At 44.1% G+C, this 18534-nt stretch overlaps 1 protein-coding gene across 4 annotated transcripts in view; it reads right to left on the reverse strand.

The window, feature by feature from the left end:
* The window catches only part of PPP1R9A (protein phosphatase 1 regulatory subunit 9A), a 333162-nt gene that overhangs the window by 92374 nt on the left and 222254 nt on the right, over window positions 1-18534 (reverse strand). For all 4 annotated transcript variants that reach the window (XM_040352313.1, XM_040352312.1, XM_040352310.1 and 1 more), the window contains exons 9-11: window positions 15202-15431; window positions 13560-13656; window positions 6956-7121 (exon numbers count right to left, since the gene is read on the reverse strand). In XM_040352313.1, the coding sequence (XP_040208247.1) occupies window positions 6956-7121; window positions 13560-13656; window positions 15202-15431 (493 nt within the window). The remainder of the gene's footprint in view (window positions 1-6955; window positions 7122-13559; window positions 13657-15201; window positions 15432-18534) is intronic.

Here is an 18534-nt window from a genome sequence, read left to right on the forward strand (position 1 = left end):
ATCAGCTGAAACATTGCCAATCCGGTGCAGGATCTTTAAATTTAGCCCCCCCCCCAGCATGTTACGAGCCCCGCCCACCAACAAATGGAACGTATGACCTTCCCTTGAAAATAACAGTCTTTTATACGGCCGCTGCACAGCAGATGGGAGCCAAAGAAGGTCTATATTTAGTAACCGTTGGAAGAGGCAATTAAATCAAACGGCTGAATGTCAGGCAGGAGGACGGGAAAAAGACAGCGATGCACAATCACATATTTACCCATCAGTAGATCGTGCTTTGGCTCATCGGGGGAGGGGGGGAGGGTTCCTTTAATTGGCAAGAAATGAAAATGAAAGGGATTTGGGGTTTTTATTTTCCATTTTGCTTTGTGTTTTTTTTTTATTTATTTTTTTATCTGAAACCATCTCCCTTTCTAGAGTAGCCTATTTATATGGGAAAATATGCATGAGCAAATCGCCAGTGCTCTCCCAAAGGGGTAAGCTTGCGAGCGCCCTCCCGTGTGATACAGTTGGCGCTCATACAAGTGCAAACTACAAGTGCAAACTACAAGTGCAAACTACAAGTGCAAACTACGGGCCAGATCCACATAGCCACCGTATCTTACCTGGCTTTAAGTCGAATCCAGGAAGATTTCGCGCCTTAAGTTACGGCGGCGTAGTGTATTTCTGGCGGCGGAATTCAAATCGGCGATTAGGGGGCGTGATTCATTTAAATGAAGCGCGTCCCCGCGCCGATTGAACTGCGCATGCTCCGTTTAGAAATTTCCCGCCGTGCTTTGCGCGAAATGACTTCGCAACCACGTAATTTTTTTGAACTTAGACGTGACTTACGTCGATCCCTATTCACAGACGACTTATGCAAAAAATAAATAAATCAAATTTTGACGCGGGAACGATGGTCATACTTAACATGGCAAGTCTATCTATACCCCGCAAAATAGCAGCTTTAACTATACGCTGGAAAAAGCCGACTAGAGACGACGTAAGAGAATGCGACGTTCGTGGATCGTCGGAAAAAGCTCATTTGCATACCTGACGCGGAAAATGATGCGAACTCCACCTAGCGGACGCCGAAGTATTGCATCTACGATCCGAAGGCGTACGCCTGTCGGATCAAACCCAGATGCCGTCGTATCTTGGTTTGAGGATTCAAACTAAAGATACGACACAGGAAATTTGAAAGTACGCCGGCGTATCAGTAGATACGCCGGCGTACTCTCTCTCTGGATCTGGCCCTACAAGTGCAAAGTGCACTTGAAATTGCACTGAAAGTGCACTTGGAAGTGCAGTTGCTGTAGATCCGAGGGGGACATGCAAGGAAAATAAAAAAACAGCATTTTAGCTTGCACATGATTGGATGATAAAATCAGCAGCGCTTCCCCTCATTTGAGATCTACCCCTCAGATTTACAGCGACTGCATTTTCAAGGGCAATTTCAAGCGCACTTTGCACTTGTACTGCAAAGTGGATTTGCCTTTCGGAAATAACCCCCAATATCTTTTTGCTTTAAGAAACATCCCCATTTTTTTTAAACTTTGGCCTAGATTCACGTACGGCCGCTCTACGTTGCGCGGGCGTAGTTTATCGTATTTACGCTACTCCGCCGCAACTTAGAGAGGCAAGTGCTGTATTCACAAAGCACTTGCGCCCTAAGTTACGGCAGCGTAGCGTAAATGGGCTGGCGTAAGCGCGCGTAATTCAAAGTAGGCTGGTAGGGGGCGTGTTGTATTTAAATGAGGCTTGACCCCATGTAGATGCATGGCCGAACGAACGGCGCATGCAGGCGCATGCTCAGTATCACGTCGTATTTACGCCCCAAGATACGCCGGCTCAATGCCTGTGACGTAAACGTAACTTACGCACAGCCTTATTCGCGTACGACTTACGCAAACGACGTAAAAAGATACGCTTGTTCCGACGTCCATACTTTGCATGGGCTGCGCCACCTAGAGACATGCTTTATCTTTACGCCGGCGTATCTCTTACGTAAACTGCGTAACTAATTGCGACGGGCATACGTACGTTCGTGAATCATCATATCTTGCTTATTTACATATTTGACACGGAAATCAAGGAAGCGCCACTTAGCGGCCAGCGTAATTATTAGGAGACTTACGCCACTCGTATCTTGGCCAAATCTATGCGTAACTGATTCTATGAATCAGGCGCATAGATACGACGGCGGCCATTCGGACTTACAAAGGCATATCTGGAGATACGCCGTCGTAAGTCTTTGTGAATCTGGGCCTTTGTTTTTCTCAGTTTAGCCAGATAAGTATTCTTCTATATATTTTTGATAAAAAAAAAAAAATCGCAAAAAGGGTATATTAATTGGTTTGCGTAAAAGTTATAGCGTCTAAAAAATAGGGGGTAGTTTTATGGGATTTTTTTTTTTTAACTTGTAATCGCGGCGATCTGCGATTTTTATCAGAACTGCAACATTATGGCGGACACATCGGACACTTCTGACACATTTTTGGGACCATTGACAACAGCGATCAGTGCTATAAAAATGCACTGATTACTGTATAAATGTCACTGACGGGGAAGGGGTTAACAATAGGGGGTGATCAAGGGGTTTAATGTGTTCCCTAATGTGTGTTCTAACTGTAGGGGGAGGGAACTGACTAAGGGAAGAGATTGATTGGTGTTCATACATTGTATGTCGTCATCCCTGTGTGCTAGAGGTTCAGGAAGTGACGGTGAACACAGGCGCAACCCGCTCCACTTCACCAGCCTATAGCCAACGAATGGACTCCTTTCCCGGACCTTCTGACAACTTATGTCTGACATGCCTGTTTCAATCCTACTCTTCTTGTGGGTATGTACGCTCAGTTTGCTCATTAAAATGACATTTACTATACTGCACTTAGAGTGGCGCCTCTGTGCTTTTCCCTCAACTATCCCAAGAGCTGCTTCTCATCTTCACTGGTCTTATTATGGACTATATGGACTTATCATAGTCATATGTTTTAAAATATTCCTTCTAAAACAGTGGTTCTCAACCTTCTAGTGCCGTGACCCCTTGATAAAATTTCCCAAGTTGTGGGGACCCCTAACCGTACAATTATTTTCGTAGCGTGGGTTGTCGGCACCCAAGGCAAGACAAGTAATTTGCGCTCCCCGAGTCCCTTACACTCATACAGTATTGAACCCAGGGATGTATTTAGGTTTTGTGCTGCCCTAGGCCTGACTAAACTCGCGCACCCCCTAATTTAAATATGACCCACCCCTTCCTGTCAAGGCCTCACCCCTTGCGGTTTAAGACCCACCCTGAAATTTTCAAGTAGGGACACTAGTTCTGATGGCCTGGGGGGGGCAGTATCTATGTGACTGATTCATAGAATCAGTTACGCATAGATACTGTAGCCCTAAGGTCCGACAGGTGTAATTGTTTTACACTGTCGGATCTTAGGATGCAGTACCGCGGCCGCCGCTGGGGGGAGTTTGCGTCGTAAACCAGCATCGGGTATGCAAATTAGGAGTTACGGCGATCCACAACGGTTTTTCGCGTTCGCTACGTCGCTGCTAGTCTAGTTTCCCGTCGCAAATTTAGTCGTCGTTTTGGGTGCCCTAACTTTACACAGCACTCGTATGTGCTGTATAAAGTATGGCCGTCGTTCCCGCGTCGAAATTAAAAAATTCACGTCGTTTGCGTAAGACGTTCGGGAATACAGAAGTATGCTACGCACGTCGCCGTTCGAAAAAATTTCGTCACTTCACGCAAAGCACGGCGGGAATTTCGAAACGGAGCATGCGCAGGAGGTCCGGCGCGGGAGCGCGCCTAATTTAAATGACACACGCCCATTTAAATTACGCGGGCTTACGCCGGAGGCCGCCAGCGTAGGTTTTCATTGCAAGTGCTTTGTGAATCAGGCACTTGCGATGAAAACTTGCGGCGGTGTAACGTATCTATGATACGTTACGCCGCCGCTAGTCTACGTGAATCTGGCCCTTTGTTCTCATTTATTTCCCATTTATCTCTCTCTGTCCTAATTTCTTTTTTTCCCCCCTCATCCCTCTCTTGCCGTCTTTTTTGTTCTTTATCCCCCTTTTTCTTTGTTTTCTCCCCCTTTTTCCTCTCCCTTCCATGTATTCTCTATTTTTATTCATTCTCTTACTCCTTGGTGGGGGGGGGGGGGGATTAGTGGAAATGCTTGGGGGGAGTTCTGATCAGTCAACTTAGGTGCTCTTGATCAAGGTCATCTGCTGATCTGAGAACTGTTGTGGGGCCTTTTAATGGCAACTCTAATCACAGGTAGTTTTACTCACTGTGTCTCCGGCTTCACTGTGTCTCCGACTTTATGGTGTCTCGTAGCAGTGACACCTATGCCGAAATCAGGAGATAGGGTCTCCTCCAGCCCCTCCCACTTCACTTTCCTCACCAGTCAACTGACCTCTAGTCTCCGCCCCCCAACCATGCTGTGAATTGAATGGGTGGCTGCGAAGAGGCCGAGTGGACGGCTGCGGGCTCCAGGGACAGCCCTGCTGGGCGGCCGCAAAAATGCTGGGAGTGCCAGGAACAGCCCAGGATTTGGTGACCCCTGGCAAATCATCATTTGAACCCAGGTTGAGAACCAATGTTCTAAAGTTTCCCTTATGTTTTAGGCATTTTTCAGTTTGGTGGTCCTACACTAGGGCTGGTGCAAGTGCCAACTCATGTGAACCTAGGCTTACATATACTACCTGATTTATAGTAACCAGTAAGTAGTCTACAATTTAATAGTCTAGCACTAGTTTAGATTTAAAAAAATAAAATCTGATTGGCTGTTAGGAGCAGGTTTGTTTGTATCAATACCCCTCTTTCTGAATAAAAAAACGCAATAAGGCTGCATTCACACCTGAGCGTCGGTCGTTTTTTTGGGCGTTTTTTTCCGGCGTTTTGTCGCGCATATTCATGCTTATTTGCACGTTTGCATACAGCGTTGTCCGACGTTTTTGTACTTTGACGTTTTTTATTTTAGCCAATAGGAAAAATTATCATCTTTTCATCACTTGTTGCTATGTTGGTAGATTTTTTTAATCTTCTGCATGGGCGACAAGTTCTATTGATTAAAGCGACGAAACGCCCGTAGCAAACGCCCGTTGTCGCGCAAGTCGCTTGAATCGAGCGTTTCCATTACTTTCTATGGGAAATGGAAACGCTCAAATACGCCCAAACCACACGATACGCGCAACAAAAAAAGATCCGGGACTTGTTTGAGCTTCGCGCGACAGGCGTTTGGGCGTTCGGCGTTCAGGTGTGAACAGTCACAATAGCAAATAATGTTATTTCATCCCTCTGGCGTTTATGAGCGTAGTGCTTCAGGCGTAAAAACGCCTAGGTGTGAATGGAGCTTAAGTGTATATTGATTAGTTTGCACAAAAGTTAAAGCGTCTACAAAATAGAGGATGGATTTATGGCATTTTTTTTTTCTACTAGTAATGGCGGTGATCTGCGATTTTTAGCTACACTGTGCGCCATTGCAAACTTATATTTTGAGGTTTTAATTACAATATTTTAATAGTCGTGAACTAAAGTGGGCTGGTCTAAGGCATGAAACTCCAGGGCTAAAAATGAGTCCCACTCCGGCCCTGCATATGCACCCCATAATCTAATATCTCCCACCATTCCTGCCATGTTGTATAGTTGCATGACATAATGAGAACACTTCTTAAGACCTATAGCTCTGCAAATTTTGTGCCACTGCTCCACCTCCACTAATGATCCTCACCACACTCATGACACTCACCTTAGGCCGGGTTCACACTTTTGCGAATTGGATGCGGGATTACCGCATCCAATTTGCAACAGCAGGAGAATGTGAATGGCTCTCTATGGAGCCGGTTCACATATCTCCGATGCGGCTCCAGTGCGAATTTGCACAGGAGCCCTGTGCGTCTTTTAGTCCGTTTTCCGTCCGAATTCAGCCCAAAATTCGGGCTGAAATCGGACTTGAAACGGTAAACCAGGACACACAGGACCCCTGCTGGGAGCCGCGTCGACATCCAGTGTGAACGGAGCCTTGCGATTGGTTCACACCTACAGGTGTGACCAATCGCAGGTGCTGTTCTGCATATTTTTCGTGACTTCCAGAGCATCACTTGTAGGGCAGCCCATCCGTTTTAATGGACTGCCCTACGCGTGAGAAAAGCAGAACAGAAGTCCCTGACTATTTATCGGAAAAAACACTCCACACCGAACCTGCAAATACATGGTGGTGCCTTTAACAATTAGCGCCACTGTTGCGCATCAGCTAAATGGCAGCGCATTTCTCTGTATGTAAGGAAGGCGCGCGATTTTGGGCGCGTTACAAAAGCCTTAAGCCCACTCCTATCCGGTCCACCCTGCTAAATACCTCCCTCTCCTACACAGCAGCTCATAGAGCAGCAACTTCTACTGCAAGCCTGATTTCAGGCAATTAAAATGGCTGAATATGAATAAAATTGATGACCAATGAAGCAATACATTACAAAGCTATTAGTTGATTTTATGCATTATGTAGTTGATTTCTGACAAGCGGTTATACTATAATGTTTCTTACTCAAGAAGTCAAAAAGTAGCACATATTGCTTAGTGTCCTCACGACACGTCTTGGGTTCGGAAATGTCAAAATGAATCACGCTTTAAGTGGTCGCACCTTTGCGTCTGATCATGTACATATTCCTTTTATTGATTTTACAATTGAAGACAAAACACAAAACATGTATGTATATATTACCCTCCCCCCCCTTTCTGTTTGTATTCAATGTTTAGACAACCCCCAATCTGGACAGTGAGAAACATATACAGAGAGATGAGCCTGTATTACCATACAACGAAGCATCCGGAAATGACGGTACATTGTTACACGGCATTCTGGGAAATGTTAGGAGCGCTTGGCTACGGCACAGTGCTCGATACATGCAGTATGCATATTGTCAGGAGGGCCACCTCAACCACCGCCAACAGAAGACTTTCAATGTTTTAACAAACCTTCCTTCAAGCCATCCAAGCTTGGCTCTTGCTTTTCACCCAAGTCTTCGGCTGACACAGGGTCGTCGCCAAGGCATGTCCGACTTTCAAAAATGTTGTTGTTGTTGTTGACCTGGCTGCCGTTTTGCTTGAGGAGCCGGAATACCTCTGCTTCCAGGTCTTTGATCTAGAAGGATGGGGGAGAAAATTAGTGAAATGCATTGGATCTTTATTGAAAGGGCCAACCAAGAAATCTTTCATGCATGGGTCTCTATTGAAAGGGCCAACCAAGAAATCTTTTATGCATGGGTCTTTATTGAAAGGGCCAACCAGGAAATCTTTTATGCATGGGTCTTTATTGAAAGGGCCAACCAGGAAATCTTTTATGCATGGGTCTTTATTGAAAGGGCCAACCAAGAAATCTTTCATGCATGGGTCTTTATTGAAAGGAACAACCAAGAAATATTTCATGCATGGGTCTTTATTGAAAGGGCCAACCAAGAAATCTTTTATGCATGGGTCTTTATTGAAAGGGCCAACCAAGAAATCTTTCATGCATGGGTCTTTATTGAAAGGGCCAACCAAGAAATCTTTCATGCATGGGTCTTTATTGAAAGGGCCAACCAAGAAATCTTTCATGCATGGGTCTTTATTGAAAGGGCCAACCAAGAAATCTTTCATGCATGGGTCTTTATTGAAAGGGCCAACCAAGAAATCTTTCATGCATGGGTCTTTATTGAAAGGGCCAACCAAGAAATCTTTTATGCATGGGTCTTTATTGAAAGGGCCAACCAAGAAATCTTTCATGCATGGATCTTTATTGAAAGGGCCAACCAAGAAATCTTTTATGCATGGGTCTTTATTGAAAGGGCCAACCAAGAAATCTTTCATGCATGGGTCTTTATTGAAAGGGCCAACCAAGAAATCTTTTATGCATGGGTCTTTATTGAAAGGGCCACCCAAGAAATCTTTCATGCATGGGTCTTTATTGAAAGGGCCACCCAAGAAATCTTTCATGCATGGGTCTTTATTGAAAGGGCCAACCAAGAAATCTTTTATGCATGGGTCTTTATTGAAAGGGCCACCCAAGAAATCTTTCATGCATGGGTCTTTATTGAAAGGGCCACCCAAGAAATCTTTCATGCATGGATCTTTATTGAAAGGGCCAACCAAGAAATCTTTCATGCATGGATCTTTATTGAAAGGGCCAACCAAGAAATCTTTCATGCATGGGTCTTTATTGAAAGGGCCAACCAAGAAATCTTTCATGCATGGGTCTTTATTGAAAGGGCCAACCAAGAAATCTTTTATGCATGGGTCTTTATTGAAAGGGCCAACCAAGAAATCTTTCATGCATGGGTCTTTATTGAAAGGGCCAACCAATAAATCTTTTATGCATTGGGTCTTTATTGAAAGGGCCAACCAAGAAATCTTTCATGCATGGGTCTTTAATGAAAGGGAAAACCAAGAAATCTTTCATGCATGGGTCTTTATTGAAAGGGCCAACCAAGAAATCTTTTATGCATGGGTCTTTATTGAAAGGGCAAACCAAGCAATCTTTCATGCATGGGTCTTTATTGAAAGGAACAACCAAGAAATCTTTCATGCATGGGTCTTTATTGAAAGGGCCAACCAAGAAATCTTTCATGCATGGGTCTTTATTGAAAGGGCCAACCAAGATATCTTTCATGCATGGGTCTTTATTGAAAGGGCCAACCAAGAAATCTTTTATGCATGGGTCTTTATTAAAAGGGCCAACCAAGAAATCTTTCATGCATGGGTCTTTATTGAAAGGGCCAACCAAGAAATCTTTCATGCATGGGTCTTTATTGAAAGGGCCAACCAAGAAATCTTTCACGCATGGGTCTTTATTGAAAGGGCCAACCAAGAAATCTTTCACGCATGGTGATCACATTGCCAAGGATCTTCACCCTTTTCTTGGGCGTAAAAAAATGCGCAGGGGGCATGTACGTTTCTGAATCGGTGTATCTAGTCATTTGCATATTCTACGCCGAACTCAACGGAAGCGCCACCTAGCGGCCAGCGTAAATATTGCACCCTAAGATACGACGGCGTAGGAGACTTACGCCGCTCGTATCGTATCTTAGCCTAACTTAAGCGTATCTGGTTTCCAGAATAAGCTTAAATTTGCGACGGCGTAGATTCAGAGTTACGATGGCGTATCTAATGATATTCTGGCGTAACCCTACGTGAATCTAGCTATTAGTCTGTAGGGTCTGTAATAATGAGTCGGCCCACCCTTTGCAGCTTTAACAGCTTCAACTCTTCTGGGAAGGTTTAGGAGTGTGTCTATGGGAATGTTTGACCATTCTTCCAGAAGCGCATTTGTAAGGTCAGGCACTGATGTTGGACTGGCGCACAGTCATGTTGGAACAGGAAGGGGCCATCCACAAAGTTGGGAGTGTGAAATTGGCCAAAATTTCTCGGTATACTGACACCTTAACGAGCAGGGCCCTCTGATCCCTCCTGTATTGAATTGTATTGTAACGATACTGTCTTTCCTGATTTTGCAAAGCACTGTGCAAACTGTTGGCGCTATATAAATCCTGCATAATAATAAGTAAAGGCAAAACTTTTTTTAGTTTAGGATAGAGTGCAGAGGGAATAGAACACTCGTCAGTTTTTATTGCCGACTGTGCCCCAGTTATGGAGATTCTCCCTCTTTATTTGTCCTCTTTACCATTATCATTGAAAGTGAAAGTAAAAGAAAAGCCCAAATTTTGGGTTGTCCCCAGAAGATTAATAGAAGGGTAATATTCCAATGGGGACACTGTCGAGCTGGGAGTCCCCAAGGAATTTGCTTAATTTGCATGGATTTCCTCTCACTTCCTGTTTGTCTATGGGACAGGAAGTGAAGGGAAGGGAAATTTCTGCAATGGGACAAAGATGGCCTCCCTTACTCTATCCATAATGAAAAACAAAAAGTTTTGCCTATAGTTCTACTTTAAGAGTTCCCTTCACTGGAACTAAGGGGCCAAGCCCAACCCCTGAAAAACAACCCCACACCATTATCACCCCTCCACCAAATTATTTGAACCAGTGCACAAAGCAAGGTCCATAAAGACATTGATGAGCGAGTTTGGGGTGGAGGAACTGGACTAGCCTGCACAGAGTCCTGACCTCAACCCGATAGAACACCATTGGGATGAAGCGCAGACTGCCAGTCAGGCCTTCTTATCTACATCAGTGCCTAAACTCAGAAATGCGCTTCTGGAAGAATGGTCAAACATTCCCATAGACACACTCCTAAACCTTGTGGACGGCCTTCCCAGAAGAGTTTGACCACATATTAGGGAAGATAAATTGGAGAAGGGCACAGGTTGAGATCCTGTGTGGTACAACTGCAGGCTATTTACAGTAAGGATCAAGCTTGTTCTTTATTTTATCTTTGTGCATCCTTGGACAAACCATCACCCCAAGCACTAAAGTCAAAAGCCTTGGAGTTATCTTTGACTCAGACATGACTATGGAAGCACAAATAGGATCAGTAGTCAGCTGATCTCACCATCTTTTCCGCTTGCTGCGTAGACTCATCCAGACTCCACTATGCAAACTCCCTCTACCTAGGACTACCAAAATTTCTCGTCTACAAGTCATCCAGAACACAGCAGCCAGACTGGCAACGGAAAAAATACCCTGGGAACCAATCACACCGGTCCTGAGAACCCTCCACTGGCTAGCCGTAAAGGATCGGTGACATTCAAGACCCTATGCCTCACCCACAAATGCACGCAAGGAAACGCTCCTCAATACGTATGCGAGAAAATAAAACACTACACCCCAAATCGGGCCCTACGATCAACTAACCAGAACCAAGTCCCGCTACAAATCTAAAGGAGAACGAAGATTCGCAGTCCAAGGACCACAGCTACGGAACGCTCTACCCACGGACATCTGCATGGAAGAAAACCATTGGGCCTTCAGAAAAAAACGTAAGACCCATCTCTTCTGAAGGTTTCTGGATGACGACACTGGATACAAAGTGCCTTGAGGCGATTTAGTTTGCATTTGTAGCGCTATACAAGTTACTCACTCAGTCACTCACTTTAGTTATAGGGAGAGCATGATGGTCTGAGTTAGCCCCTAGCTTCCTACAAGTCTGGAATACAACTGTGAAATCTCCCTGCTAAAATTCCTGACCGTTTCTGTCCACCTTCGAAATTAGGGGGCTTCCTGTCCACCTTTGTGTGATGCAGCTTCCCCTGTTACATTCTCTATTACAGTATAGAACATAAATAAGAAACTAAGCAGGGGTGGTAGAGATGGTAGAAGCCCTTCATCAAGGGCACAACATGGCTGTAGACCTAGGAACTCATTGCGAAGATCTCAGCAATGTAGCCCTGTAGTGATGGAAGAAATTGTCCAGGGGTTTATCTAGCATCTACAGAAAAAGGATTGATCCTTTAATCCCTTCTGACCTCCAGGCTTCCCATTAACTGGGCTATTACCCCTAGGGGGAGGTCTGCTTAATCATGTGACCATTGAGATTGGCTGTCAAGAGTGGTCACATGATCAGGAGCTGGTCCCACTGGTCCCAGATTATTAGTACAGACGTTAGAACTGACCTTAACAGCTCGTCTCTATTCTGTGAGCATGTTCTCGGCACAGAAATCTATGCAGTCCAGAGACACATTGGGTTTGATTTAAAGTGGGGGTTCACCCCAAAAACATTTTTTTAACATTGCATTCAGCCGAGTTGTCAGAATGACATTAGGCTGTTTTTTTTTACTTCATTGCCGTACATACCGTATTTTCACCGCCGCTTCCGGGTATGTAATCTGCGGGACTGGGCATTCCTAATTGATTGACATCCTTCCGACCGGCGCATACAGCGCGTCACAAGTTGCCGAAAGAAGCTGAACGTCGGTGCGCAGGCGCCATATAGAGCCGACTCGCAGTCCGGCTTCTTTCGGCAACTCGCGACGCGCTGTATGCGCCGGTCGGAAGGATGTCAATCAATTAGGAACGCCCAGTCCCGCAGATTACATAACCGGAAGCGGCGGTGAAAATACGGTATGTACGGCAATGAAATTTTAAAAAAAACAGCCTAATGTCATTTTGACAACATTTTGACAACTCTGGTGCAGCTGTGCATGGTAGCCAATCAGCTTCTAACTTTTCAATTAAACTTTGTCCAAAAAAAATGGAATCTGATTGGTTTTTATGCAGAGCTGCACCAGATTTTGCACTCCTCAGTTTTAATAAGTCAAGTCCACCCTCTTTGCTGCTGCACATGTGCATTTGACGGCAACGTGTATATTGTTCAAAGAAGACAGCGAAGTGATGACTTCATCAGTCTGAAGATGCTCCTTCCTTGGGGGCAGTTCATTTCTACAGTATGTTCTTCAACTGCCTGGAGTTTAGCTTTGGATTATAACACAGAATAGTCTCTTAACCACTTAAGACCTGGACCTTTAGGCAGCTAAAGGACCCGGACAGTTTTTGCGATTCGGCACTGCGTCGCTTTAACTGACAATTGCGCAGTCGTGTGACGTGGCTCCCAAACAAAATTGGCGTCCTTTTTTCCCCACAAATAGAGCTTTCTTTTGGTGGTATTTGATCACCTCTGTGGTTTTTATTTTTTGCGCTATAAACAAAAATAGAGCGACAATTTTGAAAAAAATGCAATATTTTTTACTTTTTGCTATAATAAATATTCCCCAAAAATATATAAAAACATTTTTTTTCCTCAGTTTAGGCCGAAACATATTCTTCTACCTATTTTTGGTAAAAAAAATCTCAATAAGCGCTTATCGGTTGGTTTGCGCAAAATTTATAGCGTTTACAAAATAGGGGATAGTTTTATTGCATTTTCATTAAAAAAAATTGTTTTACTACTAATGGCGGCGATCAGCGATTTTTTTCATGACTGCGACATTATGGCGGACACCTCGGACAATTTTAACACATTTTTGGGACCATTGTCATGTTCACAGCAAAAGATGCATTTAAAATGCATTGTTTACTGTGAAAATGACAATTGCAGTTTGGGAGTTAACCACAAGCGCTGATGGGGTTATGGGTGACCTCATCTGTGTTTCTAACTGTAGGGGGGTGTGGCTGTAGGTGTGACGTCATTGATTGTGATTCCCTATATAAGGGAACATATGATCGATGAGGGCGCCACAGTGAAGAATGGGGAAGCTGTGTTTACATACAGCTCTCCCCGTTCTTCAGCTCCGGGGACCGATCGTGGGACCCGCGGACCCGGTCACGGAGCTTCGGACCGGGTCACGCGCACGCGACCCCACAGCTGGGCTTAAAGGGCAACATACAGGTACGTTGATGTGCCCAGCCGTGCCATTCTGCCGACGTATATTGGCCTGAAGGGGTCCTTAAGTGGTTAACATGACAGGAGTCTTCAGTACTTTCCTGCAAACCGGGCAGACATTTCTACATTTACAATCTCTTGTAAGACAGAAGTCTCGTATAATGTGACAGCCCGTATAGCTCGTCTGCTGTTCTGTAGCATGATACATAGATCTTTCGTGTTTGTTTTCGGTGCAATCTCTACAAGTATGGTAGGGTTAAGTAAATACAAATAAGATCATTAGCGGGTCACAGTACCTTCCTGCAGGCTCCGCACAGGTGCAGCTTTACTCACCCGGGACTGTAAGTTCTGCACCTCAGCAAGGTGAACCTTTTCCATGTCCTCAATCTTCTTCTTTTCAACTTCTTGCCGTTTCATAAAATCCACTTCCCTGTAAAAAAGCAAAAGTAATGTTACCTATTCTACTGGTGCCTGAAGATACCTAATGAATTTATCCCATAGGATCGATGCACGTCTATGCATGTTGCTTTTCAACATTTCTGCAGTGCTTTTTGAGGTGCTTACCGCATTCTTGGACGCTCATTTTTATAGCGATTTTGACGGGATTTTGCAGCGATTTGCGTGTTTTTATTTTTTAATACTGTATAGCTTGTTGCTAAGGAAGGGGCCTGGGAGCCGGTGGTCGCATCCTTAGCAACCGATGAGTCATCAGCTGTCAGCGGGTTTCCCGCTAAATGTACAAAAACAGAATTGGTGGCCCGAAAAAATCGTGAAAAAAACAGTGTGGGGTCCCCCCCCCAGGTCCATACCAGGCCCTTGGGTCTAGTATGGATTTGGAGGGGACCCCCAATGCCAACATTTTAAAAAAATGTCGTGGGGACCCCCCAAAATCCATACATGCAGCCCGGCAGGTCAGGAAAGGGAGGGGACGAGGGAGCGCCCCCCTTCTGAACCATACCAGGCCGCATGCCCTCAACATGGGGGGGATGGGTGCTTTGGGGCAGAGGAGGCTCTGAACCCCCCGACCCAAGGCACCTTGCCCCCATGTTGGTGGGGACAAGGTCCTCTTCCCGACAACCCTTGCCCGGTGGTTGTCGGGGTCTGTGGGCGGGGGGGCTTATCGGAATCTGGAAGCCCATTTAACAAGGTGGCCCCCAGATCCTGCCCCCCCCCCATGTGAATGAGTATGGCGTACATTGTACCCCTAGCCATTCACCAAAAAAATTAGTAGTGTTAAAAAATACAGTTGACAGTTTTTTCGTTTCAGGAGAATATGCATCCAGAAGAAGATCAGAAAAGTGTGCATGAGGCCTTAAATGTACAGTAGATTATGCTGTAACCTATTTATACTTCACTTTGTGTTTCAATTTTTTGGATTAGTTAAAAAGTTTAATTAAAAAAATAGGGGGAAAAAATATATTTACTGTACGTGTCAATTTGTATAGAATTGTATCCATTTTCAGCCTGTGTTTGATGGATGACAGAAACCTGCTATTAACACCACAAAAAGGATGTTCAAATTGAAGTTTAACCTGCTAAATGCCGGTTCACACAGGGGCCACTTAGCCGCCTGACAAGTCGCGCTCCATTCTGTACTATGGAACCGTTCTGATAGTAGTGACTTAAGTTGCTCTGACTTAGAAAAAGTTTCCTATACGCCTTTGGGGTGACTTCAGGGCGACTTGCATTGACTTCGCCGCCGCTGAAGCCGTGTGTAGATGCCTTGCAAAGTCGCGCTGCAAGTCGGGCTGCCCCTGTGTGAACCGCCACTTATACTTTGCCTTCCCCTTTCTTCCTTTCTGCCCCATCAACACGCTAATGACAATTTTTAATAAATCCTTTCCATTTTCATTACATACAGTGTGATCAGCTCAAACAGGAAGTTAGGAGCTCACTGGAGTTTTACTTCCTCCAAATTCTAAGAGACATCAATTCTAGAATGTCAAATGTATTAATTTACACTAAAATATCTCACTTTTGCTGGAAGTCCTTGATCAGTTTTTTGGCCTTGTTATATTTCTTCTCCAGGGCCTGGTACTGGCTCTGCGTCTCCTTCAGATGTTCGTTCACCGTGTGGCACAACGTTTGGGCCTCGATCCAGTAACTCTCCAGCTTCATCATCCTATCTTTATTCTCTTCAATGTTCTGTTGAAGCTGTGTCTTCTCCACCTCCCACCTCACCTTCTCATTCTCTGCTGCTTGGAGCTAGAAGGTTGGGAAAAATCATTAGTGGGGTGCAGTAAGCAGGATCGGGAGGAAGGAAGGAAGGAAGGAAAGGAGGGGAAGGAAGGAAAAAAGTAAGGAAGGAAAAAAGTAAGGAAGGAAAGAAAGGAGGGAAGAAAGGAAGGAGGGAAGGAAGGAAGGAAGGAAGGAAGGAAGGAAGGAAGGAAGGAAGGAAGGAAGGAAGGAAGGAAGGAAGGAAAGAAGGAAGGAAAGGAGGGGAAGGAAGGAAAAAAGGAAGGAAAGAGAAAGAAAGAATGGAAAAAAGGAGGAAAGAAGAAGGAGGGAAGGAAAGAAGGAAGGAAAAAAGGAGGAAAAGAAAAAGGAGGAAGGAAAGGAAAGAAAGAAAAGAAAGAAAGAAAGAAGGAAGGAAATAAGTAAGGAAGGGAAAAAAAAAGGAAATAAAGAAAGAAAGAAAGAATGGAAAAAAGGAGGAAAGAAGGAAGGAGGGAAGAAAGGAAGGAAGGAGGGAAGAATGGAAGGAAGGAAAGAAGAAAAGAAAGGAGGGGAAGGAAGGAAAAAAGTAAGGAAAGAAAGAAAGAAAGAATGGAAAAAAAGAGGAAAGAAGAAGGAGGGAAGGAAAGAAGGAAGGAATGAGGGAAGAAAGGAAGGAGCGAAGAAAGGAAGGAAGGAAGGAAAGGAGGGGAAGGAAGGAAACAAGTAAGTAAGGAAAGAAAGAAAGAAAGAAAGAAAGAAAGAAAGAAAGAAAGAAAGAAAGAAAGAAAAAGAAAGAAAGAAAGAATGGAAAAAAGGAGGAAAGAAGAAGGAGGGAAGGAAGGAAGGAAAAAAGGAGGAAAAGAAAAAGGAGGAAGGAAAGAAAAGAAAGAAAGAACGAATGGAAAAAAGGAGGAAAGAAGGAAGGACAAAAGGAGGAAAAGTAAAAGGAGGAAGGAAAGGAAAGAAAGAAAAGAAAGAAAGAAAGAAAGAAAGAAAGAAAGAAAGAAAGAAAGAAAGAAAGAAAGAAAGAAAGAAAGAAAAAGGAGGATACAAAAACACAATATATCATTTTAAATGATGGAGACTATAGAGATACCCAACTAGTCATCAATATTACCTTCATTTAGACAGGATGGGAGAAGCAGTTTTGACAGAAGTGACCAATAGGCTCTCTTTTGTCATAAAAATCCTGTCTGTCAGCATTTATTTTAAGGGGCAGTTCACACCAGACGCAGTTTCGTGTGCATTTCTGCACTAAAAATGCATGCACAGTGTGGTCAGTTTCTGCACCGGAAACTGACCCGAAAACTGACCGCATGGTGTAAACTAGAGCCAACTAGAGCCATTGGAATATATGGAAAACACTGTGCATGCATTTTGTGCAGGAAAAAAAGCACACGGAACTGAACGGAACTGCGTCTGGTGTGAACTAGCACTCAGGTTTAATTACACGCAAATGCCAACACTGGCATAGAAGGTTGGGCAAAGCTGGCCATGCACGCTTAGATTTTTGTTCTAACGTTTGTAGAAAAATTGCTCATCAGCACATACTTTTTTGCAATCAACAAATTTTGTTTTGAAAGCCCGTAAAAATTATTCTAGTATTAACTACCTGGAAATTGACTGGAGTAATGGCACTGCTGTTATAGTTAAAGGGCAAGAATTTATAAACTTATTACAAGACAATTTTATGGTCCAGTTTATTGAGTCCCTGACTAGGAATGATGCTCTGCTGGACCTGGTAACCTCAAACCATGCAGAGCTTATTACCAATGTTCATGTACAAGAAAATCTGGGTAGCAGTGACCATAACATGATTTCATTTAATGTTAGCTGTAAGGAAAAATAAAAACACCTACATTTAAAAGAAAAATTTCCAAGGTTGAGGGCTGCTCTCCGGGACTGGGAGGGAATATTGGCATCAATGGACACAGAACAGAAATGGGAATTCTTCAAAAACACTGGAGGGAATATTGGCATCAATGGACACAGAACAGAAATGGGAATTCTTCAAAAACACTGTATGCAAACTCACTGCAAAGTATGGGTCAGATTCACAGCCAAGCGGCGCAGCGTAACGTAACCGATTCAGGTTACACTGCCGCAAATTTTCTGGCTAAGTGCCCGATCCACAAAGCACTTACCTGGAAATTTGCGGTGGTGTATCCTAAATCTGTCCGGCGCAAGGCGGGCCCAATCGAATGGGGCGAGTCCCATTTAAATTAGGCGCGCTCCCGCGCCGGACGTACTGCGCATGCTCCCGTCGCAAATTTCCCGACGTGCTTTGCGCAAAGTTACGACGCGCCAACGTTTTGTGAATCGCAACGGGTAAAAAAGACTTGCGCCGGGAAAAATAAAAAATTTAAAAAGAAATCGAAAGCGACGCGGGAAAGACGGGTATACTTTTACATGGTGTACTAAGTTTACACTTTGTAAAAAGGTACCCTATCTTTGCGACGGCAAACTAACACTTGCGGCGACGTAACGACGGGAAAAGATTTCGTGGATCGCCCTAACTGCTAATTTGCATACCCGACGCTGGTTTACGACGCAAAATCCCCCCAGCGGCGGCCGCGGTACTGCATCCTAAGATCCGACAGTGTAAAACAATTACACCTGTCGGATCTTAGGGAAATCTATGCGTAACTGATTCTATGAATCAGTCGCATAGATAGAAACAGGGATACGACGGCGTATCAGCAAATACGCCGTCGTATCCCTTTTGTGAATCTGGCCCAAGATTCCCATGGGCATTAAGTTTAAAGGGCTAAATGTTGCTCACAGTCAAAGTTAAAATGGCTATAAATAATAAGTAAAGAAGTTTTAAAATATATAAAAATTAAGGAACACTATCATCATTTAAATGCTACAAAGAATATAACAGAATATGTAAAAAGGAAATCAAGGACGCAAAAATGGTAAACGAACGACAGATTGCAAAAGATAGTAGGACAAACCCCAAAAAATGATTTAAATATATTAAATAGTAAATAGGTCAGATTTGAGCTTGTAGGCCCTTTACAAAATAATCTAGATTGGGTGACTGGGGACAAAGAGAAGGCCAATTTATTAAATACTTTCTTCAGCTCTGTGTATACAAAGGAGCATGGGGGAGCTCATGTCCATAATGGGGGTGGTAGTGACACAGCCC

The sequence above is a fragment of the Rana temporaria genome, chromosome 5 (assembly GCF_905171775.1).
Source record: "Rana temporaria chromosome 5, aRanTem1.1, whole genome shotgun sequence".
Classification (NCBI taxonomy): domain Eukaryota; kingdom Metazoa; phylum Chordata; class Amphibia; order Anura; family Ranidae; genus Rana; species Rana temporaria.